General features: G+C 38.1%; 2 protein-coding genes across 2 annotated transcripts; both read left to right on the plus strand.

Annotated features, from left to right (window-relative positions):
- Positions 1-6764: 6764 nt before the first annotated feature.
- On the plus strand, positions 6765-12641 carry LOC135236151 (extracellular calcium-sensing receptor-like). Its single transcript, XM_064302362.1, has 6 exons — positions 6765-6964; positions 7258-7543; positions 8098-8913; positions 9093-9323; positions 9833-9956; positions 10219-12641. The coding sequence occupies exons 1-6, from the start codon at positions 6765-6767 to the stop codon at positions 11130-11132; spliced, it is 2571 nt and encodes an 856-aa protein (XP_064158432.1). The 3' UTR covers positions 11133-12641.
- Positions 12642-15649: 3008 nt separating this feature from the next.
- Positions 15650-21396, plus strand: LOC135236379 (extracellular calcium-sensing receptor-like). The gene is made up of 6 exons (XM_064302692.1): positions 15650-15845; positions 15921-16206; positions 17796-18629; positions 18798-19016; positions 19781-19904; positions 20450-21396. Exons 1-6 carry the CDS (start codon positions 15661-15663, stop codon positions 21361-21363), a joined length of 2562 nt encoding a protein of 853 aa, XP_064158762.1. The 5' UTR covers positions 15650-15660; the 3' UTR covers positions 21364-21396.
- Positions 21397-24578: the final 3182 nt, after the last annotated feature.

A 24578-nucleotide genomic window follows, 5' to 3' on the forward strand; every position in this document is an offset into this window, starting at 1 on the left:
AGAACTTCAAAGAAAAGATCATTCTAGAATGTGATTTAGGATCAGCAGTGGGGTTCTGGGCTGTGCTGGGTTATATTGGACTTCTCTCTATTTTGTGCTTTGTTTTGGTTTTCCTGGTACGTAAACTGCCTTTTGGAGAATCCACATTTCTTTTATTGTGTATGCTTATATGTCATGCAGTATGGATTGCACTCATTCAAATGTATGTCAGAACACCAACAAAGTATACATTAATCATAAAAATCGTCACAACTTCTACAACATCTAACCATTAAATCAAACCGGAAAATAATATTGTATGTAAAATTTAAGTTTTCCTCTTAAGCATCTGGTTATCTCAAGAGAGCAAAAGGGGTAGCGTCAGCTTACCATACTACGTTATTTTGTTTCATGAATAAAAGAGGAGGGGGAAATGTTTTTTAAATTATTCATGTCAAAATTTATTTACTTTTTACTTCACTAGAACAGAATGTATGTTATGTTTCTGTATTCAGTAAATGTTTCAGTTTTAATTGAAAAAGATTAAAAATTAGTGGTATGAAATCTGATTGATAAAATCCTATTTGAGTTGTTGCCTGTAGCAGTTTAAGAGGCCTGGTTTATTATTTACATTTATCATGATGTAAAACTGATGATGGATTCAAACGTCACACATGCACCTGAAGACTGTATGGCTAACTCATCACATCTCATGGCATGCAATGGGGCAGCAATGCAATGCCTTATATCACTATACACTATATAGATGTCCATGATTGGTGCATGCAGGCAATTCAACATGACCTACTAGATTGCACAGATGCAGACAATTCACTTTATCCGACAGTCCACTGCTCTGAAATACAGTGTTGGAGATCCTTGAAAGCATGCTTCTCCATGAAACTCGTAACAGGTTTGCATGCTATTGCTACCTACTCTTTATTTTCATCAATCTTTCTACTAAATTCTGATTGTCAAAAATCCATTGAGACACTCAACTTATATTGATGTTAATTAATGTTAAAAGTTATTTCATCTGAGAAACAATGTGTTCCTTTGTTCACTGTATTTCACCTTACTCGTACATTTTGACATGTTCATACAGCCACATGCATAACAAACCACGATGCCAATACATTCTACAACTTCAATGGAAGACCAGGAGAAGGAGATGTTTCTCACAAGATGCTCTTTTGCAGGAGGTGCAGAGCTGGACTATCACTTTTTCAAAAATTGAGTTTGAACAAATCTCATCAATAAGAGTAAGTTGTTCCAATATTTTTATTTTATTTTCTTTCTTCAGAATTAAAAACATTGCCTACATATTTGTTATGGGCCAGTTTTAAAGGCATACTATGCAGGATTTCTCATTTGAAAATATCATTTAAAAACTGCTCTCGATAGCCAAAATCATGTGTAAACCATACAATGCGAATGAATCACTGTTTACATTTCACTCCTGAATTCCAACTATTTTTGTCTGAACTCAATGACAATCTCTGATTGATGTAGGTAAGCCTATTTACATCATGCAAACTCTTTAAATAAACCACAGTTAGCATAGAAACATCATATTTATAATGATACAATAAATATAATTAGAAATTATAGCTTACATGTAATGCTCGTATGTAAGTTAGCTTTTACACATGCTTAGAATTATTTACTGCAATACGGATTTTAACAGTTCAACATTTAACAAACCCGCAGAGCTAGCGAAGTTAAATGAATGCAATGAATGTTAATCACTTGTGAACGACGCGCACCTACGTTGGCGATGCAAATGAGCTAAAATCGTGGTCTTGTTAGGTAACAAACACTTGCTTACAAATCTACCAAAACTATACAATAAAGCTACAATGTCATGCAATATTAATCACAATATGAAACGAAACAATTACAAGCCTTGTGCAAATATCAGCCAGGTGCAAAACAATTAAAAGAAATGCGCTTTGTTTGGAAATAGTTTTCCCACCCTGTTTTTTCCTAATTTACTGTTAGTCTCAACTTTTGCATCTACACCGATTACCGGGATGTTAATTTCAAATTAAAGGCCTAATAATGCAATTCCAAAAAAGTCACGAATACGAAAGCATTCTTAAGAGAGAAGAAACTGAAAGTAACTAAACATGAAAGTGCTGCCTTGTTGACTATACTAGGCCAAAAATAAGGGTCAGTTACAGCTACCGTACGATGTCCCCACGCTGTGCACTCAGTGTAGAGATCATTGCACTGCATAATTACTGTTATCATAGATATGGAATCATTCATGTTGGTAAAAATGCTTTTTTCAATACTACCTCACCTCTTCACTTGACATTTTGCTTGTAGTGCTCGAGGGTGTGTCCTCAACAGAGGTGTGGGTGCGGTTGAGGTCTAAGGAGGTGTGAGAGGGGTTCATGAACACAGACTCTAAAAGGGCTGCAAAATCCTATATAGTATACTTTTAACTTCTCATCAAATCTGCTGCTGAATATCCCCATCCCTGCACTTCTTGGTAAATTGTATTTGTCCTAATACTGTAGCTTATTCTTCTGCCTAGTTTGGCTTTGCAGATGTTAGACCAGGATAGTGTTCATTGTTCTCGGCTAGAAATAGCTGTACAAAATAAGTAATTGTACCTTACTGAACCCGTGTTCAGCAGTTGTCTACGATCATGAAAATGCACTTTTTGTACGTCGCTTTGGATAAAAGCGTCTGCCAAATGAATGTAATGTAATGTAATGTATCTTTAACGCGCTATGCTATAACTAAATAATGACAACAGTAGTTGTAATTTGGCACACATGATTCTACTAATTAACAGCTCAATGAAATCGTTAACTTTTAAATGAGGTGTGCTTTGTTATGGTTGAAGTGAAAACCTACAGGATGGTAGATCTTCAGGAACAGTGTTGGTTACCACTGTTCTCGAGTTTACAGAGAGTAGTGCAATAAATAAAAACATCTAGTGAGTTGTAGTTCTCTGTGCAAAACACCTTGTTAATGAGAGAGGTCAGAGGAGAATGGGCAGGCTCATTCAAACTAATAGAAAGGTCTCAAATTCTCAAATAACAGCTGTTTACAATAGTGGCATTTAGAAGGGATTTCTGAATGCACAACACGTCAAACTCCGGAGTGGATGGGCTACAGCAGAAGACCACACCGGGCTCCACTTCTCTCAGCTAAGAACAGGAATATGAGGCTACAGTTGGCACATTAGCACCAAAACTGGATGATTGAAGATTGGAAACAAGTAGCCTGGTCTGATGAATATTGATTTCAGCTGCGACATGCAGATCGTGGGGTGAATTTGGCATAAACAGCATGAATCCATGAATCCAACTTGCTTCCTGTTAATGGTGCAAGATGCAGGTGGTGGTGTAATGGTGTGGGGAATGTTTTCTGAGCACACATTAAGTGCCTTAATACCATTTGAATGGCACAGCATACCAAAGCATTATTGCTGACCATGTGCTTCCCTTTATAGCTACAGTCCGTTTTCAAATGGATACATCCAGAATGACAATGTGCCATGTCACAAAGCACTCATCATCTCAAGCTGGTTCCATAAACATGACAGAGAATTCAGTTTACTCCAATGGTCTCCACGTTCCCAGGTCTCAATCCTATACAGCACCATTGGGATGAGGTTGAATGGGATGTTCGTAGCATGAATGTGTGGCTGACAAATCAGAAGAAACTGTGATGCTGTCACGTCACTCAATTCCCTAATTTCCAGCTCTGTGCTGAGTCCATGCTGCAAATAATTCAGGCTGTTCTGGAGGCAGAAAGGGGTCCTACCCAGTACAGGAAAAGTGTACCTAATAAAGTGGCCACTGTGTGTGTGTGGGTGTTTGTGCATGCTTCTGTGTTTATGTGTACACATGTTTGTGTGTGACAGAGAGAGAGGGCGAGTGATATGCAGTGTGTGAGTGAAATCACAGGGGCTGCTTTTGATATAGTAGAGTTCGGGCAAAGGCAGCTCAGTGAGATGCCAGAGAAATTACTGTGTTGTAATGTGGGAATTATAGAGTTCTAACTGACATTTTTATGTAGTCCTAAGTGATAAAACCAAGGAACTGACAAGAACTTCAAAGCTTTATATTACATTACATTCATTTAGCAGACGCTTTTATCCAAAGCGACGTACAAAAGTGCATTTTCATGATCGTAGACAACTGCTGAACACGGGTTCAGTAAGGTACAATTACTTATTTTGTAAAGCTATTTCTAGCCGAGAACAAAGAACACTATCCTGGTCTAACATCTGCAAAGCCAAACTAGGCAGAAGAATAAGCTAGAGTATTAGGACAAATACAATTTACCAAGAAGTGCAGGGATGGGGCAACATGTAACAAGTGACAGGAAAAAGGGTTTTTTTTTTTTTTTTTTTTTTTTTTTAAATATATATATATATATATATATATATATATACACAGCGTGGTGGTGGTTATTCTAGGTATAGTCTGAAGAGATGAGTCTTCAGGCCACGGCGGAAGATGGATAGTGAGGGGGAGGTTCGGAGAGGGACGGGGAGTTCGTTCCACCACTGGGGAGCTAGGGTGGAGAAGCTCTGTGATCCCTTTGGGCGGGTGGGAGGGGTTGCAAGACGCCCTGCTGCCGCAGAGCGGAGTGGTCGAGCAGGCACATAGAATTGAGTCATGTCCTGCAAGTAGATAGGGGCTGTCCTGTTGGCGGCAGTGTAGGCAAGGGTCAGGGCTTTGAATCGGATCCTGGCAGCGACCGGTAGCCAGTGAAGTGATCGCAGCAGGGGAGTGACGTGGGAGAATTTGGGGAGGTTGTAGATGAGTCGGGCAGCGGCATTCTGAATCATCTGTAGTGGCTGTATGGCACAAGCTGGCAGGTTTGCAAGGAGAGAGTTGCAATAATCAAGGCGAGAGGTCACCGTAGCCTGGACGAGCAGCTGGGTGGAGTGCGTCGTCAGGTATGGTCGAATCCTCCTGATGTTGTATAGGAGGAATCTGCAGGACCGTGATGTTGCCTTGATGTGCTCCTTGAGGTCCAGCTGGTCATCCAGGACCACCCCCAGGCTCTTTGCAGAGTGAGAGGCAGTCACTGTGGTGCCATCAACCGTGATTGAGAGTTCACGAAGCAAGGAGGTCTTGTACGGGAAGAAGAGCAGCTCAGTTTTGTTGAGGTTGAGCTTCAGATGGTGGCTGGCCATCCAAGTGGAGATGTCAGCCAGGCAGGAAGAGATCTTATCATTGATCTGTGTGGCCGAGGGGGGAAAGAAAAGTAGAGTTGTGTGTCATCTGCATAACAATGATAGGAAAAACCATGTGAATTAATGACTGAACCAAGAGATCTGGTGTATAAGGAGAACAGCAGAGGACCCAGTACAGATCCCTGCGGCACTCCCGTGACAAGTGGATGAGAGGCAGAGGCAGACCCCTTCCAGGTGACCTGGTAGGTCCTATCTGCAAGATAGGAAGAGAACCAAGACAGGGCAGTCCCGGTAATTCCCATCCCAGCCAAGGTGGAGAGGAGTATTTTATGGTTGACCGTGTCAAAAGCTGCAGACAGGTCAAGAAGGATCAGGACAGAGGAGAGGCGTGAGGCTCTTGCAGTGGCAAGTGCCTCCGTCACAGCTAGTAGTGCAGTCTCTGTTGAGTGCCCGGATCGGAAGCCAGACTGGTGAGGGTCTAGCAGGTTGTTCTGATGGAGAAAAGAGGTTAATTGTTTAAGAACTGCTCGTTCGAGGGTTTTGGACAGAAAGGGTAGAAGGGATACGGGTCGATAATTTGTTACATCGGAGGGGTCTAAGGTGGGTTTTTTGAGTAGTGGGGTAACACGAGCCGTCTTAAAAACAGAGGGAACATGACCAGAGGAGAGAGAGGAATTAACAATGGAAGACAGATAGGGAAGGAGCTCGCTGGAGATAGATTGGAGAACTTTAGATGGGATGGGGTCAAGTGGACAGGTGGTTGCGCGATGAGAGGTGATCAGTTGTAATACATCGGAGTCCTCCAGCATTTCAAAGGAGGTCAGTGTGGCTGTGGGGTTGTCCTGGGGGGTTGGGGGGCTCACTGGATGGGTGAAGGAGTTCCGGATTGTAGCCACCTTTCCTTCAAAGGCGGCCAGAAAGTCATCTGCGGAAAGGGAAGAGGGAGGTGGGGGTGGAGGAGGAATGAGGAGGGAAGAGAAGGTGGAGACTTCTATCTCAGAACTGTACAAATGGCAGACACAGCTATGTAATTCTCAGGTTTCAGTGCATGCAGAAAATTGCAGTGGTCTTTTTTGATATAGTAGATTTTACGAAATACAGCTCAATGAGTGTGTTCAGTAAGGGTAACAGGAAATGAATAAACAAGCGAGCGATTTCAGACACAGCTATTGGAATATCCAAATGACAAATTAGGTAGCATGTCTTCAGTGTTCCATTTTTTCCCACTGAAAATGCTAACAGTCCAAGGTTTCACCTAGTCTGTTCTCCAACTTAGATTCAAACAATGATGTCTAGTCACCCACATTTACAGTATCTAATGAAGTGTTTTGGCCCCCGACAGCAAAGTTTTTCCCTTATGTGCAGCCATTGGCTTCCTATAGGTCTTGTAAGAACAACAGGTTTTCCTTTGTGAATTGGTTAAAAAAAAATATACAACATAATTTTCTTGTGATAATTAAATCAGAGCAGGTGCAGACATCGCGCACAGATCATGTGGAAACAGTTAATATACCTTTGAGAATTAGTCAGTGGTATGCACTGGATCCTGATATATTTACATATTCATTAAGAAGCTATAAAAGCAGTCAGTATTTGCCAGGACTTCTGTGATAAGGAGATGAAACTGCTCAGACTTGTTTTGTTCGCTCTTTTGACAAGGGCACAAAAGCCCTTTTGTAGGTTGTTGGGTCCTATTCAAAACCCAGAACTATCAAAACATGGAGATGTCATAATAGGAGGCATTTTCTCACTTGATAGTTCAAACATAATTGAAACAGATGATTTTACCATAAAACCAACAAAGGGAGGATGCAAACGGTAAGTCTTTGGCATATACAAATGAAATGTAAGTTCTCTTATTACATTTACAAAATACATATGTAAGATAAAGTAAAAATGATATAAAACAACCATGCATGCATTTGTGTTCATACAGTAATATTGTTTGTTTTACAGGGCTCTGCTTTTCGTATGGTACTCATTTTCAATATACAGTCAAATAATTTCAATATTTTATGCACAAATAAATATATAAACAATTTAAATCATGTTATTTATTCATGTGTAAAACATTATGTCTAATATATAAGACCTGATTTTTTTTTTTCTAGACGTAATTACAGAGAGTTAAAGTTTGCACGGACAGTGATTTTCACCATTGAGGAGATCAACAGAAACCCTGAGCTGCTCCCAGGAATCACACTGGGATACAGGATCTATAACGGCTGTGGAACCCTAAACCTGCTAAGAGCAACACTGGCAGCTCTCACAGGGCTGCAGGAAAATCAGCTAGAAAAGAGCTGCACCTTTCCTAGAGTGCAAGCCCTCATTGGACACTCCTCATCTGGGCCCAGTGGTGAAATCAGCAAGATCATCAACCCCTTTAACATACCACTGGTGAGGAACTATTTCACTCCTGTATACGTTTAGTTCTGATTCATACACAACCTACCATACTGAATATTCACTGAAAAACTACACCGCCAATTATGCACCACTGTACAGTAACTCTACTTCTGGTCTCTTTCTGCCTCTTTTTCATTCCCTGTGGTTAATATGCTGAGAATGTTTATATATTTCCAAAGTGGAACACAGTAACTGCAGAAACTCTTTAGTAGGACAAACTCAACCAAGCAGTAGACCACACCATTTTGACCCACATATGTTGTTGAAAATGTCATGTCTCTTCTCATGACCATCAAAGGGCAACTCAACTGACTGGTTGTAGGTCATAGTTCAAATGCCATGTATTGACTGGTCAATAATAATAAAAAATAAGTAAATAAAAAGAAGGAACTATTTTTTTATATTGTAGTTTTCTTGGTGTGTCAGTTAAAGGGTTAAAGTCACACTCAGTTCAATCAAGTTCTGTATAGCAACTGTTAGTTTTTTTTTTATTTGAAAATAAACACTGGCCTTCATGCTATTTTCACTTTTCCTTTTTTGCACAGATCAGCCACCTTGCAACCTGCGAATGTCTGAGCAACAAGAATGTATACTCCACCTTTTTCAGAACAGTGCCCAGTGACTACTTTCAGATCATTGCACTGGTGCAGCTCATGAAACACTTTGGATGGACCTGGGTGGGAGTGGTTTTCAGTGTGGGGACATATTCTGAAGAGGGATCAGCTGCATTTATCAGGGAGGCAAAAAAGGAGGGCATCTGTGTGGAGTACCTTCAGCAATTCAGCAGAACTTACTCAAAGAATCAAATTTGTGAAATTGCACAGACAATAAAAAGCTCCACTTCCACAGTGGTTTTAGCCTTCATGTCTAAGTCATACTTTCGCCATTTCTTAGAGAGCATGGAGGGGATGAATCTCACAAATATCCAGTGGATCGGCAGCGAGGCCTGGATTACAAGTGGAGATCTATTAACTGAGGAGAGAGCAGAGCTCCTGCAGGGAGCCATGGGATTTGCCATCACTGAGTCTCACATCCCCGGCCTGACAGAGTTCTTACTGAGTCTGCGGCCCTCTGACGCCCCTGACAGCATATTCCTCAGAACCTTCTGGGAGACGGTGTTTGACTGCAGCCTTTCTGTCTCTGACGGGTCTGACAAATTTAAGTTGTGCAGTGGCTCTGAAGATTTAAGGACCATCACTAATGATTACACTGACATGTCAGAGTCCAGAACGGTAAATAACGTTTACAAGGCCGTATATGCTGTGGCACATGCCATTCACAATCTGCTACAGTGCCACAATGGAACAAATCCCAGCACTGGAAAGAACTGTCTCAGTAAGAGTGACGTTCAGCCTTGGCAGGTGAGACAAGCATACTGTCAGATACAAAGTATTTTCAAAGTAAAATTACAAAGCAATGCATGTACACCACAGAAATTTATAAGTTAATGGATTTTGTGGATCAGGAAATATTTTCTTAACTTGCATCATACTCAAAACGTTGCTTCACTGATAAATGTAACAATACTGTCCTTCCGTAGGTTCTCCAGCAACTGAAGACAGTTAATTTTACCACCCAGTCAGGAGACAAGGTTTATTTTAATGAAAATGGTGACTCAGTGGCAATGTATGACTTAGTGAATTGGCAGATAGGTGTTGAGGGGTCCCTAAACATTGTTAACGTGGGTAAATATGATGCATCATTGTCAGATGGGCAGATGTTTAAAATGAAAGAAAATGTCGGCATTGTTTGGACTGGACAGCAAGACAAGGTAATACAATATAGCTTAGAATTATTTTTCTGATTAAAAATATATAGGTGTAATAAAAGTCACTCTGGAAAAACAATAACAATATACTGTTCTGTGTTTCAGTTGGCTTAGCCAACTCTTACCTGCTCTAAGACCAAAGAAAATCCAGATGAAAATGATATAGTGTCATACTGACAGCATTCATTTACATTTGTATAATTATCAGAAATAATGATTAAACTGAAGGAAAATTTAACTTAAGGGCCACACTAAGATGAAAGGCTGCATATTAAAAACACACAGACTACCAGTGATTTACAATTAAGGTGCTTGTTTTAACAGTAATCAACACCATGTTACATGTTACTCAGAATGACAATAAACAAACGATTACAGCATACCATTTCATTAAATTTTCTATATTGATATTAATCCATGGAGAAGTGAGAAATGACAACTTTAAACCATTCTATAGCTCTGACATAGCTTCAGTCTATGGATAACCACTATCAGTGTTGTATCTCTGAAAGGTACCGCAGTCAGTCTGCACAGAGAGCTGCCCACCTGGAAGCCGAAAAGCCATAAACAAAAGAAAACCTGTGTGCTGCTTTGATTGCATAGAATGTGCTGATGGAGAAATAAGTAACCAAACAGGTGAGCTGATAGGCTGAAAACTGAAATTAACGTATTGCAATGTTTAAGGAGTGTGTTCTTTCGCAATTTTTTTTTGTGTATTTAGTGATTACTTGTTTTCATTTGTCACAATTGTCCACAATAAAATTGAATGTTAAAATGTCCATAAATAATCGAAAAAACTTCTCTAACATTTCCCACTTACCTGAAGCAGGGCCTAGGGCAAACAGCAGACTCCAGTATGCCTTTACAATTTTTTAATGTGTCACTTTCCTCTTTCCAGACTCCATTGACTGCATGAAATGTCCACCAGAATACTGGTCCAATGAAAACAGAAGCCAATGTGTTTTAAAAGCCATTGAGTACCTGTCATATGAAGAAATCATGGGAATATTCCTTGTTGGGTTTGCTTGTCTTGGTGCTGTTTTAGCATTTGTTGCATCAACTGTGTTTCTCCTTTTCAAAGACACGCCGATTGTGAAAGCCAACAACTCAGAGCTGAGTTTCCTGCTGCTCTTTTCATTGAAACTGTGTTTCCTTTGCTCTCTTACCTTCATCGGCCGGCCCTCTGAGTGGTCCTGTATGCTGCGCCACACTGCGTTTGGGATCACCTTTGTTCTCTGCATCTCCTGTGTTCTGGGGAAAACAATAGTGGTGTTAATGGCCTTCAGGGCTACACTTCCAGGCAGTAATGTGATGAAGTGGTTTGGGCCTCTGCAGCAGAGACTGAGTGTTCTTGCTTTCACTCTCATACAGGTTCTTATTTGTGTGCTTTGGTTAACAATATCCCCTCCGTTCCCCAACAAGAACATGAAGCACTACAAAGAGAAGATCATTCTAGAATGTGATGTAGGATCAGCAGTGGGGTTCTGGGCTGTGCTGGGTTATATTGGGCTCCTCTCTATATTGTGCTTTGTTTTAGCTTTTCTGGCTCGTAAGCTGCCTGATAACTTCAATGAAGCCAAATTCATCACATTCAGCATGCTCATATTCTGTGCAGTCTGGATCACCTTTATACCAGCTTATGTCAGCTCCCCTGGAAAGTTCACTGTAGCTGTGGAAATATTTGCAATTTTAGCATCCAGCTTTGGCTTGCTGTTTTGTATTTTTGTGCCCAAGTGTTATATTATTATATTCAAGCCTGAATTTAATTCAAGGAAGCATTTGATGGGTAAGATGCCTTCTAAAGCTCTCTAGCTTCAAATGAGCGCAAGCCTTTTTTAGTATACAAGTAGGTCTTCAGTTGCATGTTCTATAAATTCTGTTATCGGACTGGGGATGGACAGAACATTTGGACACAGGGAGATATGAGGTGACAGTACTATCCACTAAACCAACTGTGCTATGCTACATGGAACCACATCTGTTGTGCCTCATTAAAGGCACACTATGCAGGATTTTTAAAAAAAAAGCTTTGCTGAGGTCTTGTTTACAATCAAACAAAGTCTCCTCCTCCATCTCCAACCCCACCCACCCACCTCAAGTTGGCTACCTGACCAAGTCAATGACACACAAATTCATTAGAAACTACCAGTAAAACCACAAACTGGATATGTGCCAATAATTTGAAAACGGATGTTCTGGCTTGTCTGATGACCCTAGCTGGATAGCTAGAGGCAACATTATCTACAGGTCCAACAGAAAACAAGCCAACTCTGAATCACTTTTCATCCTCTTGGCAAACTTCAGGTGATGCCACTGAGGAAAAGCAATTCCAAGGTTAACTCTAGTTCTTGAACGAGCCCAGTCGGCTTGTCCTTTTGCTTCACTGTATCTAGGCCATTGCATTGGCTTGCTAGCTATCAACAAACACTCCACTGAGATCTGATCCCAAACCACAGGCTCTGCAGCCACACCCACCCCTCCCCACACAGGAGAGTGCCACAGCCAGAAACATCCCAAACACATTTTAGAATAACAAATACTGGTAAAGGTGAATGAATTTGACAAAAGTGTGTAAAGATATTGCCAGTGCATCATAGATATGCATTAGCATGGTTATTTTATAATATTTTGAAGGTAAAAATCCTGCATAGTACACCTTTAAAGTACTGTCAACATGTCAACTACGTAGGTATTCTACATATATTTATCCCGGTACTACATGTGACGGACGGCTATGAAATCAGAAATGATGTATTTCTACTCATAATACAGATTTGGGATATTTTGAAAGCTTACAAAAGATGATTGTTATATACACAATCATTACAAAAATTATACTTTGTGCTTGTGATGTTTTATTCATTTAATTTCCAGTGTGAATCCACCATTCATATTTTGTAAAATTGTTGTGTAGTTCAAGCTTTACCTTTGAAAAGAGTCATAAGGCTTCAGAGCCAAAATGTTTGCCCATAAAATTGTCCACTATTTTAATTCAAATTCAAATAGCTATAACAGCAGTTTTGTACTCTGAAATCCTTGTTTTCGATCATCATTTAGTTTGTCTCAGTAAGAGAACATTTTATGGTATTTTTAGCATTTTAAAATTTATGCTACAGCAATGTATGATTTGTTTGTGATTATATTTCTCCTGGTGAGAGGATGTTCAAAGCACTTGTAGTTTGTTTTGTTATTGAATTGGACTTATCTGCATTTTATAACTCCAAATAGCTATAGCACTTGGACTTTTACCTTAAAGAGTGTATAAGATAACAGGGAACTAGAGACAACACACCCTTAGCTGCTGTGATCAACAGTACCCAACCTCATATGTTTCATGACCAGAAAAATAAACAAAATGTTCATTATTTGAACTGGAAGAGACTTCTTTTTTGAAATGTGAACAATCTGATCCACACAGCCAGGTGTACCTTCCACTAACACAAAGTACATAATAATATTATGAACATTATTATTTAAACCTTTGTCTTGAGTTTTCTTTGACAAAACAGGAAATGAGGTGCCGTACTGTTCCTTTACAATTACCTGAAACTCTATAACACCTCTAACCCCCCCCCCCCCCAAATCTTTTGTTTGCCATTTCCTCTGATGTCTTCTATGATTTGTCTATCATATATTCTCTTGTTGAGAAGATATTGAAAGTACTTGTTTTGTTATTGCATTGAGCAAATCGTAATTTTGTAAGATTCATAATTATCGATTATTGAAAGATTCCTTTAGTCACAATTGAACTTGGAGTTTTAGCCTAAAGAGTAGAAGAGAGAACTGGGTACTAGAGACTACGCACTGGTAGTTGCTGTGATCAACAGTTCCCAACCTCACATGTTTCATAACCAGAAAAAATATATAAACTGCTTACTATTTGGATCAGAAGTGAGTTCTTTTTGTGGCATCAACAATCTGGTCCACACAGCCAGGTGCAACGTCTGCCAACAAAAAGCACATAATTATTACAGAGTAATGCACCTCTTTTGTAAATGAACATTCTTATTTAAACCTTGAGTTTTCCTTGCCAGGACAGGAAACAATTCCTTTTAAATGACCTGAAACCCTATAACACCTTTACCCCCCAATCCTTTGTCTCCCATTTTCTCTGATGTCTTGTAAGTCAACCATGTAGCGTAATTGGCCAGGTGCAGCTCTGTTAATCTGACTGCAAGTCAAATATGTTCCTGTAACTCCTATATATTGCACATTTAGCTAATTTTGAAAGCAATGAAAGCAAAAGTTTAAATATTTCAATGTTTTTCAATATTCTTATTTTTCCATAATAAGCATACACTGCTCAAAATGTTTTGCAAATAATAAAAAAAGGATTACTTTTGCAAAGTAATCCAAACAAAGAAAATATATTTCTCAAACGGTTTGCTGAAGGCTACAGAAGAAAAAAAAGAAAAATATTTTGGTTTTGGATACTTTGGATTGAAATAATTTTAGTTAACATCAACATTGCTAAAACATGGTAAAACTCGTATTGTGTAGAATGGCATTCATGTCAAATGTTGAAGCATGGCAGGTTTGTGTTCAGTTTCACCCATTCAAACTTGCAGTACTTTGTAAGTACTATTTGCACTATTTGACACATTAGTTTCTAAGCAAGCTAGCTTACACACAAAACAAAGATGAAGCTTTTAAAATAAAATAAAATAAACTTTTAAAAACATGTTCTATTGCTGAAATAGCATCATTTGTGCACTTCTGTATATGTCCATTTATATGCATATCAGAGTAATCTGCAGTTGGCTAATTTCATCAGACTACTTTGATCAGATGTTGATTGGCAGACGTAGCTGAATGTCTCTTGCGGAAAATTATTCACCGTGGCACTAATTCATTTGTGATGGCAAAATCAGCAGGGAAAAGTAGGAAAAAAGCCAATTAACCCAGGTTTGGGGCTTTATTGTGTGGACAAGTGTTCTGTGTGTTTACACGAGATCAGAGGGTACAGAAGTTGATGTTCTTAAGGGCTGGGAGTCTGTGGTCATTGTGCTTATTTCTGTAGGAAGCCGTGAAATGTCCCAAACTCTCGGTGCTGTATAGGTATGGGGCCTGCCCTGCCAGGACATAATTCGGCGGATGGCATATCTGCCATCCCAATCAGAGGCTTATTTCAAAATATTTACTCTCAGATCTAGCTGAAAACAAGTGTTAAAATGAGAATAATTTATTAGCTTGCTCTGAAGTATTTGTAAGCTATGAATGGAAAGTGAAGCTTGTTTCATCACAAAAAAAAAGATGTAGACTTAATGTAGGTTGCAAAATGAAACAGTAGGCTAGGCTGTGCTTTGTACAATCCTGTTTATGATTATCAATATTCTGCAGTTCAATCAATTGTATTGTATTGTAGCAATCAAAGGTGTTTATGAATAAAGAAAACATTTGGTTTTTCGCACATGAATTTGTCCAAATGCATGATTGAATGTCTGTTTAGTCAAAATGTTTGCGTATAATATCAATACATTAACACATCAAGCCATCACTGGACTTAAATATACACTTAAATACACTTAAACAAATATAATCAACACAACAATTGATGGAGCATACATTTTAGACATTACTATGTGAAACAAATAAATTTTTGACTATTAGCCAACTCACAAGCTGCCAATATCCCATCCTGATTATGATCCCTTTCCATGTTTTGCAAGATTTTTAAAAAATTATGACTAGCTACTCAGAATCAAATAGTGATATCTAGACTTAAAGGTCTAAATGAATCAGAAAATGATCCTAAAAATCTGAAAACTGTACCCTTCTCATAACATACCGTAATTTAATTTTGAGCGTGAACAACAACACTACAGGTGGCACTGAAAACCCACAGCGAGTTGGATAAAACAAACAGGTAAAACAATACAAAATACCCTTTCAAAACTAACCACTAACAGGGAAATTACTAATTTAAATGAAATAATTACGGTGCTACAATTCTCAAACTAGTCAAGTCTAGTAAGGTTAAAACAGGTGTTTCTAAACAAACAAAAGAAGACAAAACAAATTACGTATCAGTTTGCATAATACAAAATAATTTTCTTCTTTACAGTTATTGTTGGTATTAAACCGGGTTCAGGATATGAATTTTGTTTAATACATGCTCTCCAGCGAATCTGTTGTTTACTTTGTTAGATTATGCCGCAACAGCACTGCTAAGCCCATCAGGGAAATACATTAAGCTTGTTTTCCAGAAGCTACACCTTCACCTAAAATTACACACAAGCATCCTGAGGATTGAGCTGCCATATAAATGAGAGAAAAACCACTCAGTTCTCCAAAAAAGCTGATGGGCACAATGGCAAAGTTACATGAAAGCTTATTATGCATGATTTTATTCCTCAAGATAGTAGCAGAGGGTGATTTTGCTTGCAAGCTGTTGGGCAATTTTGGAATGCCAAGCATATTCAAACAGGGTGATATCATGCTCGGAGCAATTTTTCCACTGTTCAACAAAGAAGAGAGTCTCAATGTCGTATTTCAAAAAGAACCACATGGAGGGAACTGTGTTGGGTAAGAGCCTGCTTAACACTGCTTAACCCTTTGTTCATGTTAAATCTCCCATAAAGTTCTGTATATTTTCTACAGATTTGACTTGCGAGCCTATCGCTGGGCACAAGTGATGATGTTTACGATAAAAGAAATCAATGAGGACCAGAGCTTGCTCCCAAACATCACCTTGGGATATGCAATTTTTGACTCATGTGCCTCCCCAACAAACACATTACGAGCTGCTCTTACTCTGGTAAGCGGACAAGAGGGGACTAAATCAGCAGCTGAATGCCGTCCTCCCATATGTGCAGTTATTGCAGAATCAGGATCGTCTCAATCCGCAGCAGCTGCTGGAACACTTGGACCATTCGGTGTACCAATGGTAAAGTCTTACTGCCGCGTGTGTTGCATGAGAGAACCAGATTGAATTCTACTGTAATAGTTTCTTATCCTTCAGATTAAATAACACATTTAAACAAGTCTGATACCATTGCAATTTCATATACAATTATTTGAAAGTGTAGTGACCACAGAACCTTGATAAGGAAAAATGTACAAGCTTAAATCTGTTCTGTAATGTGTTAAGTGTTTTGGTGTATAACAGGACTTAAATATGAATTACACTAATTTTATTTTGATCTTCATTGCATTCAATTTTTGCTTTAAATTTCAAGTTAAAAATTCAAACTTCAAACACATTTTCAAATTCAGTTCTTACAATTCAATTTAAATTTACTGGTAAGAAAACAAACAGGCACAAATTTAATCAAACTGCAAACAGCGGTGAGTACCTTAAACCTCAACAATATTTATTCTGTTCTCTAAGTATTGTGATGGCACACAGTGCATGTAATGGATCTTGATACCAACAGTCTTTAACCATGGATGACCACAGAACTCACTCACAGGTAAGCTCCACGAAGCTAGCCACAATAAGACTACTGGTTTTCAGCTTCTGGTTTGTATTTGAAAGCTTTATCTACCAAAATATAGTTTAAGAAATTTAGAATATTGAGCATACCCATTTGAAGTCTGACCCAGATAATTGCAGATTTTTCTTTAACTTAGTTTAGCGATATTTGTTTTAAGGGTATCATTTAACAATTTACTATTAGTGATTACCTGATATTCTACTGTAGCTCCATTAAACATATATTTGTTGTAAGAATTATAACCACAGGCCGTACCGGTTTGTTCCTGTCATTAAAACAATGTACATTCTGAATATTTTATAATAGTTCATTATAAAAAGAAATATAAATAATATATGAATTCATTATATTCATGAAGTTCCAAAAATCTTTCTTAAACAATTGTAATAACTAGGGCATTTTCATTGACTGCAGCAGCTTTGATTAACAAGTGCTAAGCACATATTGGTAGAAAATATGTGCAAATTCAAACAAGCAGCCAAAAACCAGAGGTCTAATTGTGGCTAGATTCACTGAGCTTTACGTAGCCTACCAGTGCGTTCGGTCTGTGGTCACCCATGCTTAAAAATTGCTGCCATCAATTTTCCTCCATATACCAGTGTAATACCAAAAGAGGATCGAAAAAATATTGGGGATACTTAAGGTTCTAACTACTGTTGGCAGTTTGACAAAAACTTTGCCCAGATGTGTGTTAAACAAAATTGAAACTGAATTGCAAGAACCGAATTTAGAAGTGTGCTGAACTTGAAATTAAGTGAAAATTTTAAATATTGAAGACCAAATTAAATTACAATTACATTCAATGTCTAATAGTGAAGTAGCAATTCAAGAAATTGAATAAAATTAATATAAAAAACAACAAAAACAAAATAAAATTCTAAATACAAGTTAAGCAATTACATAACATTAGATTAGTTTAAATATTACCATTTCTGCTGCCACTAATTTCTGGTAATGTAATAGTGCCTTTGATAAACTGACATTAATAAATGTTTCACATTTAAAACTTCATTTTATTGATGTTTATATATTCTATTAGGTCAGTTACTTCTCAACGTGTGCATGTCTGAGTGACAAACTTAAGTATCCTACATTTTTCCGTACAATTCCAAGTGATTACCATCAAGCCAAAGCTTTAGCATCTCTTGTCAAACGCTTTGGATGGTCATGGATAGGAGCTATTCAAGCTGACAATGATTATGGACGAAATGGGATCCTATCATTCACAGAGGAAGTAAAAAAGTTTGGAGTTTGCATCGCATTTATCGGAACAGTTTTAAGAACATATCCAAGGAGTAAAATACTGGAAGTGGTGGAGACAATTAAACAGTCGACAGTGAGAGTGATTCTTGCATTCGTCCCAGAAGGTGACCTGTATCCTCTGATGCAAGAACTTGTAATGCAAAACATCACAGGTATCCAGTGGATAGCAAGTGAAGCCTGGATAACTGCAGCAAGACCATCTACCATTGAGATTTTCCACTCGTTTGGTGGTGCGATTGGATTTGCAACCCGCAAAATGGCAATGCCTAAACTAAAAGACTTCCTTGTGAACATAAATCCCTTAGCTGTTCCACAGGATCCTTTTGTGAGGGATTTCTGGAAAACCATTGTGGGCTGTGACTTAGGTTTGACAAGAGAGTCCTCTACATCGACTCATATATTGGCCAAAAGCAAATTATGCACAGGAGATGAGAAACTGGATCCAGCACATGTTTTCTTCAATGTAACACAACTACGAGTGTCATATAATGTATACAAAGCAGTGTATGCCATTGCACATGCCCTTCATAATTTTATATTTTGTTTGAATGAGAGTGAAAAAAATCAGAGAAAAGTGTGCATCAATACTTCACAAATTAAGCCCAGGCAGGTAAGTCTACACAATGTTTTTCAAAATATCAGTAGCTAAGTGTGTGTTTATTTATTTGTATGTTTCACTTATTTATCCATCCAAGTGAAACTACACAGACAAAATTGTCTTTTTCACAGGAGACCCAATTAATTAATGGATGTTTGTGTACATTTTCAAATTGTTCAGGTCAGTGATCACCTAAAGACAGTGAATTTTGTAAACAGCTTTGGGGAGGCTGTGTTCTTTGATGAAAATGGAGACCCTCCTCCTTCATATGAAATCATCAACTGGCAGTTGAGAGATGGGGAGGTACAGCATGTGACAGTGGGACATTTCATAACATCAGCACATGGATATGAGCTGGTTATTGAAGAGGAAAACATCATCTGGAGTACAGGGAAAGTGGTACAGACACCTACATTCCAATTTCACTCATCTGAAATTGAACACATACATAATGTTGATGCTATTTTAATAGTAGGCAGAAAAGTGGATTTCTTTAATTTATTTTATGCGGTTTATGAAACTACCATGAAAAATAGTATTATCACATCAAATCATCATTGCAAACTTCCAAATGAATCAGATGGCTGATTTACTTGGTTAGAAGAAAGTAATCCTCAGCATACTACCACATGTCAGATGTTTAAATGCTAACACTTTAATTTAAATGCAAAAATACATTGAGATTCATGATCTTATTAGCAAGTGTGACCTGGCCAAGACAGCAGCAAAAAACTTTGAAGACAGTCACAAGCCAACACAGCACATTGCTTATCAATACAACATATGGCATCACAAAAAAAAAAAAAAAATATATATATATATATGTATATATATATATATATATATATATAATAATAATATAATAATAATAATAATAATAATAATAGAGAGAGAGAGAGAAAGAGAGAAAGAGAGAAAGAGAGAGAGAGAGAGGCCACTAGTTGATTTGCTGTTGGTGTAGACAGCAAATTCACAAAATAACTCCTCTTTGTATGCATATTATATTGTACTGAAAGGGGAAAAACTGATACCTTAACTTTGGGCAAACTATCACTTAAAATAATGAGAGGAGGCTTTCATATTGGTGGGATTTATGATGACATTCATGAATTTACTGCAATACTGTATCTAAATGAAATAAGTGTTTAATTTCCTTATGACAGATTCCTAAAGCAGTATGCACAGAAATCTGCCCCACAGGCTCCAGGAAAGCTCAAATGAAAGGCAAGCCCACCTGCTGCTTCGACTGCATTCCGTGTGCAGATGGAACAATAGCCAACACAACAGGTACAGTAAGAATCCTTAGTAATAATTTAGAATAATCCAAATATTACAGCATGCTGTTGATATTTTTCTTCTTCAAAGTAACGAATGCCAGTAGGGAAAACAATGTGACACCAGCCATGTAAAAAACTATATATTTTTAAACTTTAAGTAAAAATGTTGTCTGACCAAGATATTCACAGTATGTCCCATACATTATGGAAAGTGTTGTCTCACAAGGATCTCTTGTTTCCTCTGGTTGCATTAACTTACATTGTTAGTGCTTTATTAGTAGGATATTACTTAAATTTGCAGGTGATACACAGCTAGGGGGTTTAGCTGTCCATTTGGAGTATACTAAAGTAATGAAACGAGGTTTAAAGAGAATGCAGAAGTGGGTGGGAACTTGAGAAATGACATCAACATTGCTAAAAAAAAATCAAATCAAATTATAGGTCTGATTATTTTATGGGAGTAACAAAATTAGAATGTATTTGAAAAAGGCTTGTGATTATGGTTTCCCTAATCTGGTGTAAAGTTACAGTAAACCTTGCCTGTTGTTTGCGTAGGTGCAACTGACTGCATTCCATGTCCACTGGAGTACTGGTCAAACAAAGCAAAGGACCAGTGTATACCTAAAAACATAGAGTTTTTGTCTTACAATGACGGCATGGGAATTGCACTTACAGTGGTATCCCTGTCTGGGGTTTGTTTGGCATTTGCAACTATAGTGGTCTTCTTTAACTTTAAAACCACACCCATTGTGAAGGCTAACAACTCTGAGCTGAGCTTCCTGTTGCTCTTCTCTCTGCTGCTTTGCTTCCTGTGCCCACTCACCTTCATCGGGGAGCCCACAATCTGGTCCTGTATGCTGCGCCACACAGCCTTCGGTATCACGTTTGCACTCTGCATCTCCTGTGTATTGGGAAAAACGATAGTGGTGGTCACTGCCTTCAGAGCAACACTTCCCAACAATAACATGGCCAGGAAGTTTGGCCCAGTGCAGCAGCGGATCATAGTTTTCTCGTGCACCACTGTGCAAATCTGCATCTGTGTGCTCTGGCTCACACTCAACCCCCCTTTCCCAGATAGAACATTCAAACAGGATGACAAAAAGATCATCCTAGAATGCAACACGGGCTCAGAAACAGCATTTTATGCAGTCCTTGGATACATAGGTCTTCTCTCAGCAGTGTGCTTAGTGTTGGCCTTTTTAGCCAGGAAATTGCCTGACAATTTCAATGAGGCAAAGTTCATTACTTTCAGCATGCTCATTTTCTGTACTGTATGGCTAACATTCATACCAGCATATGTTAGCTCACCAGGAAAGTACACTGTTGCAGTTGAAATATTTGCTATTCTGTCCTCAACATTTGGTTTACTGTTTTGCATATTTGCTCCCAAATGCTATATAATTTTAATAAAACCAGAAAAGAATACAAGGAATAATGTTATGGGGAAATTAAGGACAAAACGATTATGAACATCGTTTTTGTAATTTGCCCAAACATTCTCATGTACATGATTGTCCCAGAAAGAATTAAAATATTGACCCTGACTTAGTATGTATGTGCGATCTTTCTCCCACTGAGCCTCAGTTAATGTAACCAAATAATAACAGTCACACTAGAACACTGTGAAGCTAGGAGACAATTCAATGGACACAAACTTTTACAAGAAATAACGTAATGCAAATAAGAAAAAAGCATCAGGTACATGATGTGTGAAGTGACAATATGACAGACAATGAGATGTCAATGACTGTGCAAGAGGAAGTAACTCCTTTCCACTGACATGCCAGTGAGCTGCCACTGCTGGAATCATCTGTTCTCACAAATCTTCACATAACCTCTTCCCTTCTGCCACAGGAGCTAAGATCCCAGGAATGTGCTACCTCAACCAAAAATACACACAAGCACGCACACACAAGTGCATACACACAAGCATGATCACACCTGTCTAATTCTTTACCAGAGAAGTTCCATCCTCATTCAAATCTCCAAATTATTTAACATAGTGATAAAAAGTTGGGTTTATTCTCCTTCATTCATTGTTGTGACATTTGGCAGCTGAAGGTCACAAGAATAGTATATTGCTTCAGTACTGGAGAATTTTTCATATTTTCTTCCCTGTATGAACAATCTGGAATATAATGGCCCCTAGTATTTAATTTTTACTGAAGTCTTACAGTCTTACATTGTTTTCTAATGTTAGCTCCCGTATCGACTGATGTATGACAAAATGTGTCAAATTCAACCACTTCCATAGACACTTTGTCTTTAAAATGTGTTTTGATTTGATATGTTGTTCAGTATTAATGTCGGACAACATTGTTGATGATCTTAAGGCAGTCTTTTTTCTCCAAAATATGCTACCACTGGTTTATCGTCTAAGAAAATGAATCACTCGGTGCGCACCTAGCATGCAACCCTAAGCAAAGCATGCCCCTTTATTTGGGGGTGTAGCTTCATTTCCAATTGAATTCTGGGATTTGGAGTATGAAAATTAACTGTTATGACCACAAGACATCACACATTTAAGGATTAACACTTTAACCAAAGCTTAGACAACCATAAACACAATTCGGTCAGGACAACTCATGTACTTCTTGTGTACGCACCAGTATGCACAAACCTATCAAACAGAGCGCAGGGTACACCTCCCCTACTAAAGAGGAGATATACCAAAACCCCATTGTGTATTTTTTTCTGCGTGTGCACAAACTGTTCTAGAATTTGACTGTTACATCACACTAACCTTCTCACGGTTGAAGATGCCCTTGATATGAGTGGTGATAATTATTGTTATAATAACACTACTATGTCTTGTCACGTTGTGGTCACCAACTGTAAGAAACCCCTCCGCAAATAACAACAGTTATTCATAGAAAGAGCCAGTACTGTGGATCAATAGGGATCACTATCTATTTTAGTTATTAGATGCCGATGCGTCTTTGGCTTGTGTAGCATACATAAATACAACTGTGTATCTTGCTACAACACTAGTGTATAGATGTGTGACTACGGGATGCAGAAATCCTGAATTCTATGTGTATGTTAGGACCTTAAACTGCTAGGTGTGCGATGTTGATTTTCAACAAGGAATGTCAGGTTAAAATGAATGCAGTTTATCATTCAGTTTTTGCAGTAATAATGACAATATACAATTGTGCAAAATGTGAGTGGGGAAATGGCTATGTGCATGTGATGCGCAGGAGACCGTGTTTCACGTCCGCAAACCAAACCACATCTCTCCTTATATACAAGGAAAACCCCTTCTATATAAGGAGATAAAGACACAAATAAAGACACAATCATGACAAAACAGTACAAAAATGATCCTGCTTGCGGCATCTCTGTAAGCATATCATAATGGGTTAACCATTGTAGCTGAGACACAAACTTGTTCCTAATGACATCGGCTTTCCAACAATACAAAACATGATTACACTGTATTATGAACAACCTACATTTACATAATTCTGATCCAATCAGGTGTTCTGCAACTGGTAACCGTCTCTTTATCACACTTGCTGACTCCCTGGCTCCCACAGTAAAGCTGTACTAGCTAATTGCACCATGACAGTGGATGCAGCAACTAATGAGGAGAATGAGGATGTTGTCGCAAGCTTGCTATTATTGCCATTTTCAAGATTAAACTTTAATGAAAAGTTGAATTTGGTGATGAGAAGGAGCTCAATACCGACACTGCCTAAATTGGTGCAAAAAAAAAATCCAAGCATATATTTTCTCTCTTGTACTGTAACAACTGGATTAATTTACAATTGACACTGTTCTTTGCATTACCACATTTGTATGCAGAAATAAAAATAATAAACTTTAGTCAGAATTTATGGTAGTGATTGTGATAGTGCTTGCAGAGAAGTATTATTAGTTATCTACCAAACAGTTTGGTACTACTTCTCACTACAGCAGTGAGCTCATAAACTGCCCATTTCCCATAATGAATTCCGTTTCTATATTTTGCAAGTATTTTTCTATATTATAACTGACTACTCTGGAATCTGGCAGAGATAAAAACTTTGTCTAAATTAATATAAAAATGATACAGAATCATAAAACCGTTGATTCGCATGACATACAGCATACATAGTTTTCAAACCAAAGGTAAGAAAACAAATTGACAAATTATTACCAAATATCCATTATAAACTATTCACTAACTGGTAAATTATTTATTTAAACAAAATTAAGGAGGTTGCTACAGTTCTCAAAATAGCCACTCTAGCGAGGTTAAAACTGTGTTTTAAACAAAAAAAGGATACAATACAAATTATATATCAGTTTGCATATATAATATACCCTATGTATATTTTTCTTTAGTTATTGAGGCATTAAACAGGGTTCAGTATATGAATTTTATTATATGCTCTCCAGTGAATCTGTTATTTACTTTGTTGGATTATGCCACAACAGCACTGCTAAGCCCCTCAGGGAAATACAATTTTTTTTTACAAGCTTGTTTTCCAGAAGCTACACCTTCACCCATAATTCCACAGAAGCATCCTGAGGACTGAGCTGCCTTATAAAATGAGACAAAACCCTTAGTTCTACAAAAAGTACAAGAGTACAATGGCAAGGCTACATGGAAGCTTACTGTGCATGTTTTTGTTCCTCAAGATAGAAGTAGAGGGTGATTTTACCTGCAAGCGGTGGGGGAATTTTGAAATGCAAAGCA

Source organism: Anguilla rostrata, chromosome 12, assembly GCF_018555375.3.
Source record: "Anguilla rostrata isolate EN2019 chromosome 12, ASM1855537v3, whole genome shotgun sequence".
Lineage (NCBI taxonomy): Eukaryota > Metazoa > Chordata > Actinopteri > Anguilliformes > Anguillidae > Anguilla > Anguilla rostrata.

Excerpts from the sequence above, each read along its gene's own strand:
- LOC135236151 (XM_064302362.1), top strand. The coding sequence starts at position 6,765 with ATGAAACTGCTCAGACTTGTTTTGTTCGCTCTTTTGACAAGGGCACAA. Across the intron at positions 8,914-9,092 it reads GTGACGTTCAGCCTTGGCAG|GTTCTCCAGCAACTGAAGAC; the intron begins GTGAGACAAGCA and ends GTCCTTCCGTAG. Across the intron at positions 9,324-9,832 it reads GGACTGGACAGCAAGACAAG|GTACCGCAGTCAGTCTGCAC; the intron begins GTAATACAATAT and ends TATCTCTGAAAG.
- LOC135236379 (XM_064302692.1), top strand. The coding sequence starts at position 15,661 with ATGATTTTATTCCTCAAGATAGTAGCAGAGGGTGATTTTGCTTGCAAG. Across the intron at positions 15,846-15,920 it reads CATGGAGGGAACTGTGTTGG|ATTTGACTTGCGAGCCTATC; the intron begins GTAAGAGCCTGC and ends TATTTTCTACAG. Across the intron at positions 19,905-20,449 it reads AACAATAGCCAACACAACAG|GTGCAACTGACTGCATTCCA; the intron begins GTACAGTAAGAA and ends TTGTTTGCGTAG.